The sequence below is a fragment of the Gracilinanus agilis genome, chromosome 6 (assembly GCF_016433145.1).
Source record: "Gracilinanus agilis isolate LMUSP501 chromosome 6, AgileGrace, whole genome shotgun sequence".
NCBI lineage: Eukaryota > Metazoa > Chordata > Mammalia > Didelphimorphia > Didelphidae > Gracilinanus > Gracilinanus agilis.
The window spans coordinates 180,175,237-180,191,773 of record NC_058135.1 but is presented as its reverse complement, the minus strand read 5'-3'; the positions used below and the strand labels follow the sequence as shown (position 1 = coordinate 180,191,773).

At 32.0% G+C, this 16,537-nt stretch overlaps 1 protein-coding gene across 1 annotated transcript in view; it reads right to left on the bottom strand.

Annotated features, from left to right (window-relative positions):
* The window catches only part of ARAP2 (ArfGAP with RhoGAP domain, ankyrin repeat and PH domain 2), a 195,566-nt gene that overhangs the window by 78,141 nt on the left and 100,888 nt on the right, over positions 1-16,537 (bottom strand). Inside the window, exons 15-18 of the mRNA XM_044682425.1 lie at positions 12,313-12,457; positions 5,720-5,822; positions 4,546-4,744; positions 2,870-2,933 (exon numbers count right to left, since the gene is read on the bottom strand). Coding sequence (XP_044538360.1) covers positions 2,870-2,933; positions 4,546-4,744; positions 5,720-5,822; positions 12,313-12,457 — 511 coding nt within the window. The remainder of the gene's footprint in view (positions 1-2,869; positions 2,934-4,545; positions 4,745-5,719; positions 5,823-12,312; positions 12,458-16,537) is intronic.

The window sequence follows — 16,537 nt, the reverse complement described above, 5'->3', positions numbered from 1 at the left end:
CTGTATTAGGTTGATATGTGATAAATTTGTTAGAGTACATAAACAAGCTACTCAATGTGGACAGAAATTAATGGGTTTTACCCACCAATTACCAGCAGTATTATTATTAATTTAATTAATTTAAAAGTAATATTAATATCCATTACATATGATATTATTAATAACATTATTATATCATATAAATAATGATTATTGTTATTAATAGTAAATCACCCGGGGAAAAGTCTTAGTAATTAGATTACAGGTCTATTTAATGAGTGTTATAATTATGAAATGAACTATATAATTATGAAATATTCCAAATATGTAGCTAGACCACTGTTCAGAGAATCTCATCTATTTTGGGGGGTTATTGATATGATTAAACAGGGAAAACATACTAATATGCTTCATGAAAATATTACAACCATAAATGTTAATTTAGAATTATTAAGACAGGTTACTAATGATATTAATATTTTGATTATTCTTGAGTTGTAATATTTTCCTTTATGGAAACAAAATGAATAACCAGTGAAGAAATAAAGATACCCTAATTTTCCTTTTTCTATCTTTTTTTTTCTTTATGTTTGCTTGTTTTTTGCTGGATAGATACTATAAACACTATTAAAAGGAGAGGGGGTTTATATAAGAAATGTTAGGAAGGAAGTCAAGACTTTCAGCAACTGATGGAAAGTAGAAAGTGAAGAGTTGAAGATGACAGCTAGATGAAAAAGAAAGAGACTGGGAGAAGAGTCATGGCTTCTGAGTAATAAGGAAGGATTTTGAGGGAAAAATAAGTTCTTGGATTTTAAAATATCTTAAAAGATATCTACTTTAAGTTATTCATTAGTGAGTGGAGATGGAGCTCTTGAGGACAGGAGAGAAATTAGAGACAGACAAATATATCAGAGAATCACATGCATAAATCGATCTATGGTCTGCACTCACCAAATGAAACAGTAAAGAGAAAAAGAGAAGATATCCTAGGAGCAAACCTTGTAAGGGCATACAACTTTAATAGGTGTGAACTGGATGAAGATCCAACAAAGGAGACTCAGAAATAATAGACTGACAATTAGGAGAATGACCAGAAGAGAGCCAAGTCACAAAAACTTGGAGAGAATAGATGAACAAGGAGAAGAGGGTGATCAACAGTTCCAAAGGCTGTTGAGTGTTAAGAAGGACAAGGACTGAGAAGAGACTCTGGATTTCAAGATTAAGAGGATCACTGATAATACTGAAGAAAACATGCAAGTGAAATGACCATTATTCATATAAGATGTTTAAATATAAATAAGTAAATAGTTTTGTATTTTACTTCAATGACAGTATTGTAGAACTGTCCTGCAGAGTTTTATAAATCTAATATAGAACTCATAATTTCATGTTCATGCCACATCCATTATAAACATTTTTGAAACATTTCAAGACTGGCATTTGTATCTTGGCTACTTTAAACTGTTAGATCAAAGGCACAACAAAAGAATATTTAACATATATATTAGCAGAAATTACACTATAATTTTAGAGTTATTTAGTGAGTATTTTGTCTAGCAGCATCTTGTTCCAGTGACTCATCACAGCATGAAGGTGATTTGGAATGGTACCTATACATCCTGGCAAGATGGATTGAACTCAAAATGCCAAATGTTTTCTATAGGAATAGATCCTGAAATAGGCTAGATTTCTTTCCCTATTCTAAGGACCATCCTAACAAAGTCTGCAGAGGCTCATCAACAGCCATCCACAGGGTGATGAATTTTTAAGGTCTTAGTAATGTATAAAGTCATCTACCAAGTGATGGAGGAGTTGAGATGTTTATCATTGGAAGGAACACACATGTGGATAGAATCACAGATCTTTGCAGTGCTTACAGATTAAATAACTTTTCTTTTAAGTATGGACTGAATGCTTTTTACTAGTATTACTGTGATTCAAAGAGCACATGATAGTCATAAGTCTTCCACTCCCAGCTATCTAATAAATCTAGACATTAAGAATTCGAACAAAAGATATAAATTGACATTTATGCCTATAACATCAAAAATACAACATTTTCTTAGACAACCTGGTTTAGTAGTCTCCTGAGTGTTTATAAGAGATATTTCTAAACCAAGTTAAAGTAAATGGGAAGAAGAGGATTAAAGTCAAGGAGGCAGTTGAATGGATTATTGATTGGGGGAGGGGGAACTTTTCTTCCAAGAACACCTCAAAAGTCCATAAGGAAATCCTTAAATCCTGAAAGTCCTAAAATCAGTCTCTAGTACCTTCCTGTCAATAAAGTTATTTATGCATTTTTGTATTTACTTCTGAAGTGTACATTTTCTCCTGAAAGACAGTACGTTTCCTGAAAGTACAGACTATTACATTTTTTCTTCTAAATCCTCAATGCCAAAACAAATGCTTATTAAATTCCAGAAATGCCCAACACTGTAACTTGAGGAAATAGGATGATTTTATCATGAAGTCTAAACATTTTGGAGAAAAGATGTTTTACTCTGTTAGATAATTAATATTAGGAAACTATTAGGAGTTGAAATTACCTAAGTCATCACAGAGATGATAAGAAAAATAAATATTAAGAGATTAAAGTGGTAAAAAGGATCCACTTTCAAAGACAAGTTTAGGTATATGCCCTCAGGAAAGTGTTGACTCATCCTAAAATCTCTAATAGTCTAAAATTTGTAAATAAAACTCAAAATAAAGAACAAAGTCATCTGGACATATTTAAATTACACTCTGTGAACTGTGCTTACTAACAGAGGAATGATAAAATAAAGTAAAATGAAAGATTTTCCAACAAAAGAGAAGAAAAATAATAATGACCATATTTTCCTCCCATTTGGAAAAACTGAGATACAATACAAAAAAAAAAAAAATCTGTTACCTTCCTTTTTCAACCAAGAGTAGGACATCTATTTTTTCTCCATTTTGAACCATGGTGCTGATTGCTAGAAGAAAACAAAACCAAACAAAAAAAAATCATAAGTTGATTTTGTTAAATGGAAACATAGCTGATTTTTATGCTACAGCATTATCCACAAGAATTTTCAGAAAAATCACACACAAAGGAAGGACCAAAAATATGTGTTACCCAAATAAAGCCAATTTTTGATTAGACATTCCACTCCCCAACCAGTGTGGGTAATTAAGTGTGGAAAACAGATTTCCTTAATTTCTTTAATTAATTTCTAATGTGGTAAAGATTTTAAGAAAATTAATATATGCTTATATACTGTTAAATATTCACAAATATATATTAATATAATATTACTATAATTCAACAAGTTTAAAGGCAATTAGACTTATTAAAAGAGTACCATTCATTTTTAAATGAATACTCATCAACCCTAGGATAAGTTCCTCCCTACCCTGATATATTCATTTCATCTTTAGAATTTGCTTAATCCTTTTAATTTTTAGAATTTACTTTAAACTTTTTAATGCTTTCATACTTATGAGTCAACAAAATGCATGTAAATTTGAAAAAGTAGAAATATTAATGCCAAATAATCATTTCAAAGAACATCTAGCATGTTATTAATTAATTTTAAACTATTTCATCTGATAAAAAAATCTTAGCTAACATATTTATAAAAGAATCATGACAGATAGAAATATTAGGTTCTATCCAGTCTCATTTCCATAATAAGAAGTTTCTATATAATGCTAAATGAACATTTTAAAAGGTAGAGCTTAAAACTTGACTAGGGGGCCAGAAGAGATCTTCCCCCCTTCCACCCCCCACCCCCCATGATGAGTGATGGCTAGAAGTAGAAAAAAGGACATTATGTAGATATCTATAAAGCTTTCAACTTTATTTCTAAGCAAGATCATAAAATCAATCACATTGTTTAGTGGAGAGAAATGGATTTGGAATTAGAAGATCTGGGTTGAAAATCTGTACTGTACTAAGTGCTTTTATAAATATCTTGTTTGATCCTCACAACCATCTCGACAAGTAGATGCTATGATTACCCCTCTTTTAAAGCTGAGGAAACCAGCACAGGTGGTAGTTGAGTGACTTGCCCACAGTCACACAGTCAGTAAATATCTAAGCTGAATTTGAACTTGGGCTCTCCAGACACCATGCTTAGAACACTGTCCACTGCACTTTCAGTTACTGCTGGTCAAATCACATTCACCTCATTAAGCTTTTAATCTGTTAAAGAGTGGATTGGGTTAAATACTCCCAAGTGTCTGTTCTAGCTCAAAATCTGTCAGTTCCTCTAGCAGAAAGGCTACAAGGTAGTCACTTAACCTCATTAAATTGGTTTTCTCATCTGTAAAATGAAGATATCACGGCCACTTACCCGAAATGCAAAACTCACTAGATTATTGCAAGGAAAGTATTTATTTAACTGTAAAATGCCAGGAACTGGGAACCACCATTGTTTTTATTATGTAGTAGGAAATAATTTATTCATGATAACTAAATATATATACTAAATTTCTACAAATATGTAGATAAATTAGTACCCATTTGTATTTTCAAGATTTTTACTTAAAATTTAAAAAATTGAAATGTCTATTTTAAGGAAAAACAAAATAAGGAAATCATACTTAGCTCCTGTAATCTCCTTAAATACATCAATTCTTCTTCAGCATTTTCCATTTGAAGACAAAAATGTAGTCTAGACTTGTCCATAGCAAACCATCCTTTTCTCCACTGATCCAAGGTATGGCAATCTTTGTAGTACAACTGACCAATCAAATCGTACTCAGCTTCTGCTAAGTTTTCAGCAACAAAAGGAACAAAATGCTATAAAAGCAAGGATAAAGAAGAAATTAACCTAATGAAAATTAAAAACCTCTCATTTCCAAAAGTGTGAAAAGGACAAAGTAAACTAACTATAAATGAAATACTTAACCAAAATAATTTTTTTGAAAAAATAATTTTGTTCTTCTACTATTTAGGAAATTTTGGGTTATTTTGAGAGTATAATAACTTTGATCTTTAAGCTGCTATCATATCATTTAATAAAGAAATATACTTTTGGCATTCATTCCTAATTGATATACTAAGGAAAACATTCTCTTGTTCTTTGTGGGGTGGGAAAGATGATAACAAAACTTGAATACTAATTCCAAAAATTTATTTCAATTTATATAGTTTATACTTCAATTTATACAAAAATATTTATACAATATTTAGCCTCAAGATGCCAAGATGATGATAGTAACAACATACTTAAATTTTTCTATAATATAAATATAATAAAGAAGGAGCCATAACAACATAAATAGTATACTAGGCAAGAAATTACAAAGACTTGGGTTCAAATTGCCCCAATACTTAACTACTGTGACACTGTGGGCAAGTCACTTAATCTGCCAATGTCTCAAAACATTCCCTAGGACATATCTCCTAAGTAAGAGACAGATTAAAATCTGAGTTGGGGGTTTCTACATTAGGAGTTTGCTTTCAAAGAAAAAAAAGCACAAATCGTTCATGTATTTACATTATATATTAATATTTATGTTCATACACACTATGTATATAAAATAATATTTTACATACAAATAGGATAAGATATATATTTTAGGTAATATACTATATACATATTAAGTATATGTAATCATTCAAAAAATAAACATATAAAATCATAAAACTTACATCGTGATAACAATATCTAATTGTCCTAAATATAACCAAGATCGCTCTCAGGAAGGCTTCTACACATTTCTTGTTACAATTAAGATCACATTTGTCAGATGAATTAATGAAGGAAGTTACCTTTGCTATTGCCTGGGTCCATTTTCTTTGAATCTGAGAAGTTTCAGCACCAAATAAAAAAGCACGCTCAGAGACTAAATATATTTCAAAGGTAAAGATGGGTCTACAAAAAAAAAAAAAAAAGAGAGAGAGAGAAGAGAAAAGAAAGAGCAAAATTTACAAGTGTGTCTTAAATTTAAAAAATTAAGCAACCTGGAACTCAAGGTTTTCAATTACCTAAATGCAGAAGGTATTGGGAAAAATAACGATGTGCATTGATAGTATAGTATAAGAAAGATTAAGGTACCTAAAAAGACAAAAGTTTTTAATTCTTTCAATTTACTAAATGACAAATGCTCTAAATTTATTCTGCCAAATGGTGGCTTAAATATAAGTAAATAACAATAATATATTGTGCCTAGTAGGTCATAGGTCCCATTCACACAGTATTTATAGACTAAACATGAAAAAGGATAACTTTCCATCTATTTTCCATCTGTTCTCAATATATCTCCTATATCCCTAGTTATTTGGCTGTTGTCTCTCCTATTAGAATACTAGTTCCTTGAAATTAAGGGCTATTATTTGCTTTTCTTTGCATTTCCATCCCTTAGCATTGTGCCTAGAACATATGAAGGGCTTAATAAATAGTGACTGTATAAGAAATTACAATATAACAAATGCATATGATAAATAGAAAGTACAATCAGATAAAGATGAAGGATGATTGTTACTAGCTATTCTATTTATATCCATGCTAGGAAAGGTTTCAGGTAAAAGGCAATATTTTGGGTATGAATTATGCCAGTAAAAGAATAAATTTTCAATAATTAGAGCTGTTTAAAAAAGGGAGATAATGAGAGATTCTTATTCAATTCAACAGGACATATTTAGTTCCATCACTTCAAGTGAAGGCTAAATGGCCACTTTTTCAGCACAGTATAAATGAGATTCATGATTTGGACAGCATTTTCCTAGATAGCTCTGATATCTATTCGTACTCTGCAATTCTGTAATTCCATTACACTTTTACACCAGACTGTGGCAAATAGATACCAACTAAAAGGGTTGCCTACAGAGAAAATAATTTGCCAAATGACTCAAAATGTGAATTTTGAGGATCGAGTTCTAAATCTCATCTGAATATCATTTTATGGTGATTTAGCTAAAAGTGAAGAAAGGGGGGAAAATGTGAAATCTTCAAGATTTTCCTGTCTACTCAGACAAAGAACCCAAATAATGTGCTTTCCCGACTTTTCCTGTGACTGCACCATTATTTTTAGTCATTCTTCTATTTTTATTGAAATAATTTGAATTATTTTAAGTTGTAATTAATTCAGCAATGAAGTCATTGCTTCTAAACAACTTAATTTACTCTACAATTTCATGGTATTAAAACACACTCAATGCATGGCTAATTTACTCAGAATGAAAATGTTACTAAGATTAAAATAAATCAACTGTTAATAAGAACATTTATTCAAGTGAAAAAAAAAGGTCCAATGAGCTTTAATGTACCATAATTATGACTCACATCATGTGGTACATGGAAATTGTTATATGATAATGGAAATATATTTGTTATAATTATATATAAATTAAACAATTTTACAATTATCTTTCCTCTACTATAAAGAAGTTCTCATTAATATATAAGCATTAATTACAATTGTAAAATATTAAATTTTATTTTAATATTTACTTTTGAAAGTAACATTACTTAAATGATAACACATTTATGCAGTATTCACTGTATATCAGACTCTGAAGATACAAATAGCAGAAAGCAAAACAGTTGGTACCCTCAAGGCTCTTACATTCTTTTTTTTTTTTTAATCCTTGCCTCCTGTCTTAGATCCAATACTGTGCATTGGTTCCAAGGCAGAAGAGTGGTAAGGGCTAGAAAATGGGGGTCAAGTGACTTGCCCAGGGTCACAGAGAGAGAAAGCATCTGAGACCAGATTTGAACCTCTCATCTCCAGGCGAGGCTCTCAATCCACAGAGCCACCTAGCAGCCCTCAAGGTTCTTACATTCTATTGGAGGCAGATAACACGCAAAGGGGCGCCTGTTGTGCATTCAACAAATATCTGTCTACTATATGCAAGACTCAATGTGTACAAAGAAACAGAACAGCTTCTGTTATCAAGTTTCTTAAGAATTGAGGCAACTAATACATGTATAACTCAGTGGAATTGCTTGACAACTCAGGGAGGAAGGAGGAAAGAGGGGAGAGAGATAACCAAATCATGTAACAAAAAAAAATTTTTTTAATTAAATTTTAAAAAATTGAGGCAACTAATAAGGAAGTGGAAGAGCAAATTTTGTCTTCTACCTATTCTTACTTTAATACCTTGAAATAATTCCATTTTGCAAAACATTTCTTTTTTTTTTTTTTTTTGGTTTATTTTTTTTAAAACCCTTAACTTCTGTGTATTGGCTCATAGGTGGAAGAGTAGTAAGGGTGGGCAATGGGGGTCAAGTGACTTGCCCAGGGTCACAAAGCTTTGCAGAACATTTCTGATAGCCCGTGTATTATTTATTAATAGCAAATAGCAATGCACTAAGATACAAACAGACTGTGGGGTTAGATTCTGGCTTCTCTCTTCTGGTAGGAAGCACAACCACTGAGCTTGCACCCAGAAAGTGGAGAGGGAAGGAAGCAGACACAAGGATCTGGGGAAATGACCAGGAATGGGAATCCTGGAGAAAGAGAGCACCAGGAATTCCTGTTTCAGGATGGATTAGCTTGGATGACCCAAGACATGCCTTCCAACACAGATTCTGTTGTCTAGAATTAATCTTGGCAAAAATTATAATAGTGCTTCATTCAAACACACACATATATACAGGCACACACATGCACATATTCACACACTACTCTTGGCTGGGTTGCAATCTGTATTCAGTGATAACAACAGAGTTACAAAATTGCTCATCAAAGTGGTGGGGATGGTAAGGCCATAAAGTACTTGATGCTGACAATCCACGTTTGATGTGTGGAATACCAGCGGAAAGGAAAAACCTAAGAAGCAACTCTGATGAATTTGTGATAGCAGTGACAATGAATTTTCAAAAATTTTCCTTGTCAAACAGTTCTAAATGCTTCCCAAAAAATGGTACTCAGAGTGTTTCTAAATAAAAGCATTGGCAAATACCTACAATATTATTTATTTCAGAATACAAAGAACTGATTTTAGTTTAGTGAAATCTGGCACTACACACAAAACAATACTGATGATTTTCAAGGTTTTAAAAATAAAATGAATATGTTGCCAAAAAGTCTAAATGACATATTTTCAGAATTAAGGTCCAGAGAGAAGGAGGGAGACAAATAGGACTAAAGGCTTTTGCAAGAGAGAGGAATAAAAGTTAGAATCCAATTCAATTCAGAGTGAGTAAGCAGTTATTATAGACAATGTCATGGATTTTGGAGATACAAAACTAGATTAGAGTCAAAATAAAAGACTCAAAGATTTTAGTTTACTAGGGAGAGAATGGAAGGTTAGAAGTATACTCAAGAATAATAGGGGGGAGAACCTCTGTAGCTCAGTGGATTGAGAGCCAGACCTAGAGATGGGAGTCCTAGGTTCAAATCTGACCTCAGACACTTTCTAGCTGTGTGACCCTGGTCAAGTCACTTGATCCCCATTGCCTACCCTTACCACTCTTCCACCCAGGAGCCAAAACACAGTATTGACTCCAAGACGAAAAGTGGTAAGGGCTAGGCATTGGGGGTTAAGTGACTTGACCAGGGTCACACAGCTAGAAAGTGTCTGAGGTCAGATTTGAACTTAGGACCTCCCATCTCCAGGCCTGGCTTTCAATCCACTGAGCTACCCAGCTGCACCCCCTTCCCAGTTTTCTGCCTTGGAGCCAATACACAGTATTGACTCCAAGATGAAAGGTAAGGGTATAAAATTTTTTTTAATTTAATTAAAAAAAAGAATAGGAAGAGAAGAAATATGAAGGCCAGATGACTCTCAGCTAGAAAGCAAAGCTATGTAGAGATGATGGCATCTGTGTTGTTCCTTGAAAAAAAAAAAAGAGATACTTCAACAGACAAAGAAAGTGAAAAGATGGTCATTTATCCAGGAATGACAAAGTAAGCAAATACATAGATACAGAAAAAGCAGGACAAGAATTAAAAAACTGTAAGCAGACTAATTTGGCTATAATAGGAACAAAATAAAGGGGAAGAATAAGAAATAAAGGTGGAAAGATAAGCCAGTCAAAAATTTATATTTTATGGAATATGTGAACCTCTTTGCAAACCTTCAAGGAGTTATGTAAATATTAGCTGGTATTATTTATTTTGTTTTTAAATTATCACTCCATTTACCAAAATTATTTGGAATTTTAAAAAAATTTGTGTATTCTGTAGGCCAAGAAAACACAATATTCAATTAAATGCTAAAAACATAAAAATTGTCATTTTACTAAGGATCAAGATGATAGTTTTAAAGATGGGAAGATATGACAACAGTAGCTCTTCTAAGGGCATCAATGCAGCACCCGTATTGTCTATCTGCTATCATTTGCCTTCTCAGCATCACCAGTTTTTTCATATTTTCAAACATTTATTTCATAGATATCTTTTTTTCTTCTTCTTGAACATACAGGACATCAGTAGTGATATACTACAGACTAATTATTTTCATCAACTCTTCTCCATTGCCCTTTGGATCACTACTCATAATTTTGATTCTAAAATAACTGTGGCATTCCATTATTTGTAAGAATGTAGTATTTTTTTTTATTTTTTTTTACATTTATTAATATTCATTTTTAACATGGTTACATGATTCATGCTCCTCCTTTCCCCTTCAACCCCCCCCGCACCCCCCCTACCCATGCGCATTTCCACTAGTTTTGTCATGTGTCCTTGATCAAGACCAATTTCCAAATTGTTGGTAGTTGCATTGGTGTGGTAGTTTCGAGTCTACACCCTCAATCATGTCCACCCCGACCCATGCGTTCATGCAGTTGTTTTTCCTATATGTTTCCTCTCCTGCAGTCCCTCCTCTGAGAATGTAGTATTTTTTGAAGAATTTTGGTAAAATATTTATCAAGTGATCTTATACAATCTTTATTTACATGTGGTTGGAACTTCAAGAAACCTGATTTTTTGGAAAAACAAAACAAAACAAAACAACCAGAAGAGCCTTGAAGATTGCATTCTGAATCCCAGCCAAATGATTTTAAAAATCAAAATCAGATCCTCATTGGGTGACTGAGAAAATATAATATGTTGTAGAAAAGCAACTTTCCTTCACATTTTTTAATCAAAAATTCCCTTGATACATGTGGATTTCTGCAGTACATACTTCAAAGGATTGTTGTAAGGCAAAAATGAAATAACATATATAAAGTAACACAATTTAAGACACTATAGAAATGCCCATCATTAATTTTATTGGTTTGAAAAGGTTTTATAAAGATGAAAAAATTAAGTACCTGTGTGTTATATATCAGCATTATATAAGCTATATTTATAAACATGTTAGGTCTATCTACATATCTAGAAATATAAAGATTTTTCTCTATCATTCTTTTAATTTCATCTTTAAATACTCAGGCTTATGGCTTAATTGGGTATCATATCCAGCTTTTGGCTGACTTGTAAGTCTATACTGGTATTTTATTCATCAATACTGTTCATAAATTTCAACTCTCCTCCTCTCAGAGTTTTATAAATGAGTTTATTGTCTTAAGTGTTGTTATCTTTGGCTACCATAGCTCTTCGCTTAGTAAGGAGATCAAGTTTCCGAAGGAATTTGCAAGTTGCAAATAAGTTATATTAAATTACAAAGCATTCCAAAAATGAACCTTATTACATATAAGAATTAAACTCTTCAGCAATTTTTTTTGCCAAATGAAGACATATGGTATATTAAAACTCCAGTAACGGCCCTCAGCAAAATGTTTAGAAAAATAACTTAAAGTTTAATCCAGATACAGAATTCACTATTTTCATATTACCAAATGAATATTCTTCAATATTCCAACCTGATGTCTATATAAAAATTCATTTTATTATCTCTTCTTTTGTGGGCTAGTATTATTGTAATTATTTATTACAGATCATAATATTAATTCTCAATTATATTTTTAAAAAAATTAGATACACCTAAAAAATTACTTTAAAGCAATGGAATAAAGGAAGGTTATTTAGATAATGCCAATTAATTTTGATATTTTGGAGTTTCCTTTTTTTATAAACATCATTTTAAAACTTTTTAAAGACATCTTTGAATCAAAGAAATCATAGATGTAGAGATGGGAAGGATTTTAGACATTATTTGACAGCCCTTTTATAATGGTAGATTGGGAAACTAAAGTGCAAAGAGAAGCTAAGTGATTTATCCAAGCTTAGCTTATGAGTAACAGAGATGGAATTTGAACACAGATCCTTAAACACCAAATCTAATAGCTTTTCAATGAATGGAAATCTTTTTATTGGAGACTATACTTAATAGTTTTTTTTCTTCTAAAAGAAAGAACAGAAAGTCCATGAATTGTATGGGGCAGCAATAAAAATGTATAAGATTTTCTTTTTTTTTAAAATGCATAAATACATTATTTTACATCTGAAGCATCTAATTTCAGAACCTACCCGGTGTTTATATAGAAGTCCTCTTTGTGTATTGCAAGGCAGATAACTTCATTCATATTAATCGTGCCATTAGGAGTTGTTGCCTTATCATTTTCATAATAACTCAAGAAGCCCCCTTCCAAAACACACCATTTTTTATTTGTTTCTGTGTTTTAAAAGAGAGAGAGAGAGGAAGAAAAGTTGAACTGAGCATATGGAAATCAACAAAACATTCTGTTTTTAAATCATGACCTAACTATTCTAGAATCAAACATTCAGATTAGGGAAGGACCTTAATAGTCTAATTCATATCTGAACTCCCTATCATGTACATTGTATATCTCTTTCTTCATCAGTTACTTTCTCTTCTTCACCCTACTTGCAAGCCTCCTATCCTTGTTATTCTAACTGAATGGTTGTCTCCAAAATCGCCAATAACCTCCTAAGTTATTCTTCTCAATCCTCATTCCCCCTGACCTTTCTTAGTAACCTTGGATGTTGTTGAAGACACTTCAGCTTGGAACTCATTCCTTTTTGGACGCTCAATTGCTTTTGCCACAAATCAAATAATTTACTGTTTTTCAATTAACTATAATGGAATGAATAAAAGCAGCTATAGAAATAGGACTGAAATAAATGGATAAAAGAATAGGTACAAATAATCCCAAAGTTTCACCTTTGGATAGCAAAAACAATTAAAGACATAGACACAATGTTTTCTTTTAAGCAAAAAACCTTAATTTGGACTTAGTTTTTATCTTGCTATGGTTTTATTTACATCTTATCTCTCCACAAAAAAAACCCTATTTTGTCCAATATAAAAAATTCTCTTAATAATAATCCAATTACCTCATATTAATTGTCTTTTGGGGATTTATTAGGATGAATTCGAACTCTGAAGGACAACACCTCAGAAAGATATACTTTTTTCTATTTTTCTAAAAGAAGTTTTCTAAAACCTCAAGAGGGAGAGGCAGTCCAATCCTAAGAAGCTAAGAGTATTATAAACAGTTGAATCAAAGCAGATGGAAGTAAAAATATGGTACTTTTTCTTTACAGGCAGTAGAAATGAAAACCAAGTCAGAATATCTATTTTCTATCATAAGGTCATGTTCTATTATCTATTAAGTCTTAGAGGACAAAGAAAAATAATCCACATTTTCATAACTTCAAAGTAAATGAAGGTCAAACCTTTCAAAATGATGTATATATCAAACTAATAAAATATGTAGGAAAATATCCCAGTTATGTCTATCTTTAGATGAATTAGGAATGGATACCGTGAGATGAGTAAGACATGTTCATGCATTCATTCATTCAGCATTTATTATGTGCAAAGCATAGTACTTTATATCATGGAGAATGTAACATATACATGTTCTGTTCTAGAAAAGCTTTGCTTTCCTCCTTTTAAGAAAAATACTGTATTTTCAAATTTCAAATTCCAGTTTTGCTCATGAAGAATTCACCAAATCTTTATTATGTTTTGACTATATGCTATGAATTTGCTATTACAAAGACAAAAAAATAATCCTGCCCTCAAGAAGCTTACCTTCTATTCACTATCTATACTATATTAAACATATGATTTCACCTGCCTCAAGTTCCTCATTTTTAAAATGAGGAATGAGACTAGATGATTTCTAAAACCTATGAATTACATCTAATTTGCATCTCTAAAATCTGTGATCCTAAGATGTGTTAAAAAAAATCAAAGCCTTTTGTGTTAATGCCATAACAATGGTAAAATCAAAGTTCAATATGGAATTTAGAGATTGATGTAGGAGACTTTAAGGAAGAGACAGCATTTGAACTGAGTCTTTAAAGATTTTTTTATAGAACAAAAAAAGGGTTGATAAAGCTGAGTAAAATCAATGACAGCAGAAAAATCAAGAGTTGGAAAACAGCAAGGAATATTTGGAGAAAAGTAAGAATCTTGGTTTGACTAGCATAGTATATGTATATGTATATGTATATGTATATGTATATCTATATCTATATCTATATCTATATCTATATCTATTATCTACATGGAGAGAGAGAGATGAAGACAGAGACATAGATATAGCTAGGGGTCTAATGGTAGAGCACCTTGAATGACATTATAAAGTTTAGACTTTATTCAGTAAGCTAATGAATATTGTTTTGCTTAAAAACTGAAAGAGTAGATATTGTGTCAAACACTATAGAAATCGCAGTAATCTAATTTTAGAAATATTGACAAAAAGTGTCTCAAAAAATAGATGTTGTAACAGTGTGGATTAGCAGTCCTCTTCCAAGATAAGTGCTTAGTTATCCTTGATTTGCTCCAAATCCACACTGTTACAGTGTCCAACCACTTTTTAAACTATACATTAGAGTCGGAAAAATTTAGTTGTAAAAGATATCATTACCAAAAATATCTATTAATCATACCGTACAAAATGCAGAAAGTTAAGCATCTTAACTGTCAGGAGTTTAAAACATGTATTCCCAACTGTTAGTGCTCCCCTCAAACCACTTGGTATTTAACTGCCTTCTGTATGTGTACATGGATGTGTATATGAATGTATCTATATATTTATGAACTTTTATATGTATTTGTTTCCTCCTAGTAAGCTCACTGAAAGTAGTTGTTTTATTTTTTATGCTTATATTCTCAAAGCCTAGTATAGTGCCTGACACATATGACACACAGGACAATGATATTTGTTGACAGGTTGATGTTGTAGGCAAAATCTAATACATCTGCACATTTTAGGCATAATTCAACGTTTCATATGAATTAAAGTCAACGTTTCACTCATACATGCCAGGGTGGGGAAAAATCCTTAAGCATCAAATTGTCTAGAACCCAACTGCATACACCTAAAAAAAGATGCCTATCTCTTACCCCACTAGTGAAGACAACAGGAAACACTTAACAAATGACCAATTATCAGGAAAGATTTGCCCAAAACAAATAAATTTGAGGAAACTCATGCCAAGAAACCCTTCTGCTGACTGACAGAAAAGTTCACTCCTCATCAGAATGAGGATAAGGTATACTGCAAGTAAAGGAAATATGTAAAATAAACTTGAAGGGTAATGGGACTCCATGGCTTCTGATGTCCCTAGTTCTAGCACTAGATCTATAATGCTAAGATAGGGCTTGCATAATATGGGTAAACATCTCTGAATATTTTCCTATACATATATTACACTAGGCAAACCAGGATGCTTACTTTTCCCCAAATATTCCTTGCTCTTTTCCAAATCTTGCTTTTTCTCTTCTCAATGATGTCACTCAGCATTATCGCCCCCCCCCCTTTTTCTTTATGAAAAATACTTCCATCCTTAAAGGCCCAGTTGAAATAAATTTCATTTGCATTGATACCTTACCTATACATAATAAATACATTAAATTCTTATTTAATTTTAAGCATCAAGTCATTAAAACAACCCCCCCAAGTTTGGCATCTTTTATAGACCCTAAATTCTTAACAATGTTTTTATTCAAAACTCATTAAAAATGTAAACACGTATTTCAAAGATTCTTCATTTTTAAAAAAAATGGTAAGAACTACTCATGTATTAAGAAAACCAACAAATTTTGTGTCCAAAGTCTAGGACTTGAGATACAGCTTTGGTGCTTACCCTCCTAACTTGGATAAGACATTTGATCTCTATAACGCTTAGTTTTCCCATTTACAAAATCAGTTAAAGAATAAAGTACCTAAATCACTGGGATAGTTTGAGGATCAAATTAGTGTCTATCAAATCCTCTGTGAATAATAAATTTTATGTAAATGTCAATCATTTTTATTATGATTACTTCAATTCAAAACATATTTTAGGCTGTCCAATGTAAAATAACCAAAGCACAAAGTATCCTCAAAATTACTGAATATGAACACTAAGGCTATCTAAAAATATAAGTACTATTATCTTCCTCTTCTGTATCACTGCCTTGTTGTGGTGGAGGTGCCTGCCTAGCTCAATGCAACTATTAGCAGTGCTTTCCAGGGTTACCCAAGATAGAAAAGGTATAGTAGAGAGTTCTGACAAAAGGTGAGACACCAGAAAAGGAAATGGTAAACCACTCCATTATCTTTGACAAAAAACCCCCATGAACCAGAAGGGCTACAATATTTGGGGTCAAGAAGAGTTGGACGTGAATAAACAGTGGAGCCACAAAGTATAGTGGCTTAGTAAAGAGTAAAATAAATGAAGTTTCTCTCTCTCTCTCTCTCTCTCTCTCTCTCTCTCTCTCTCTCTCTCTCTCTCT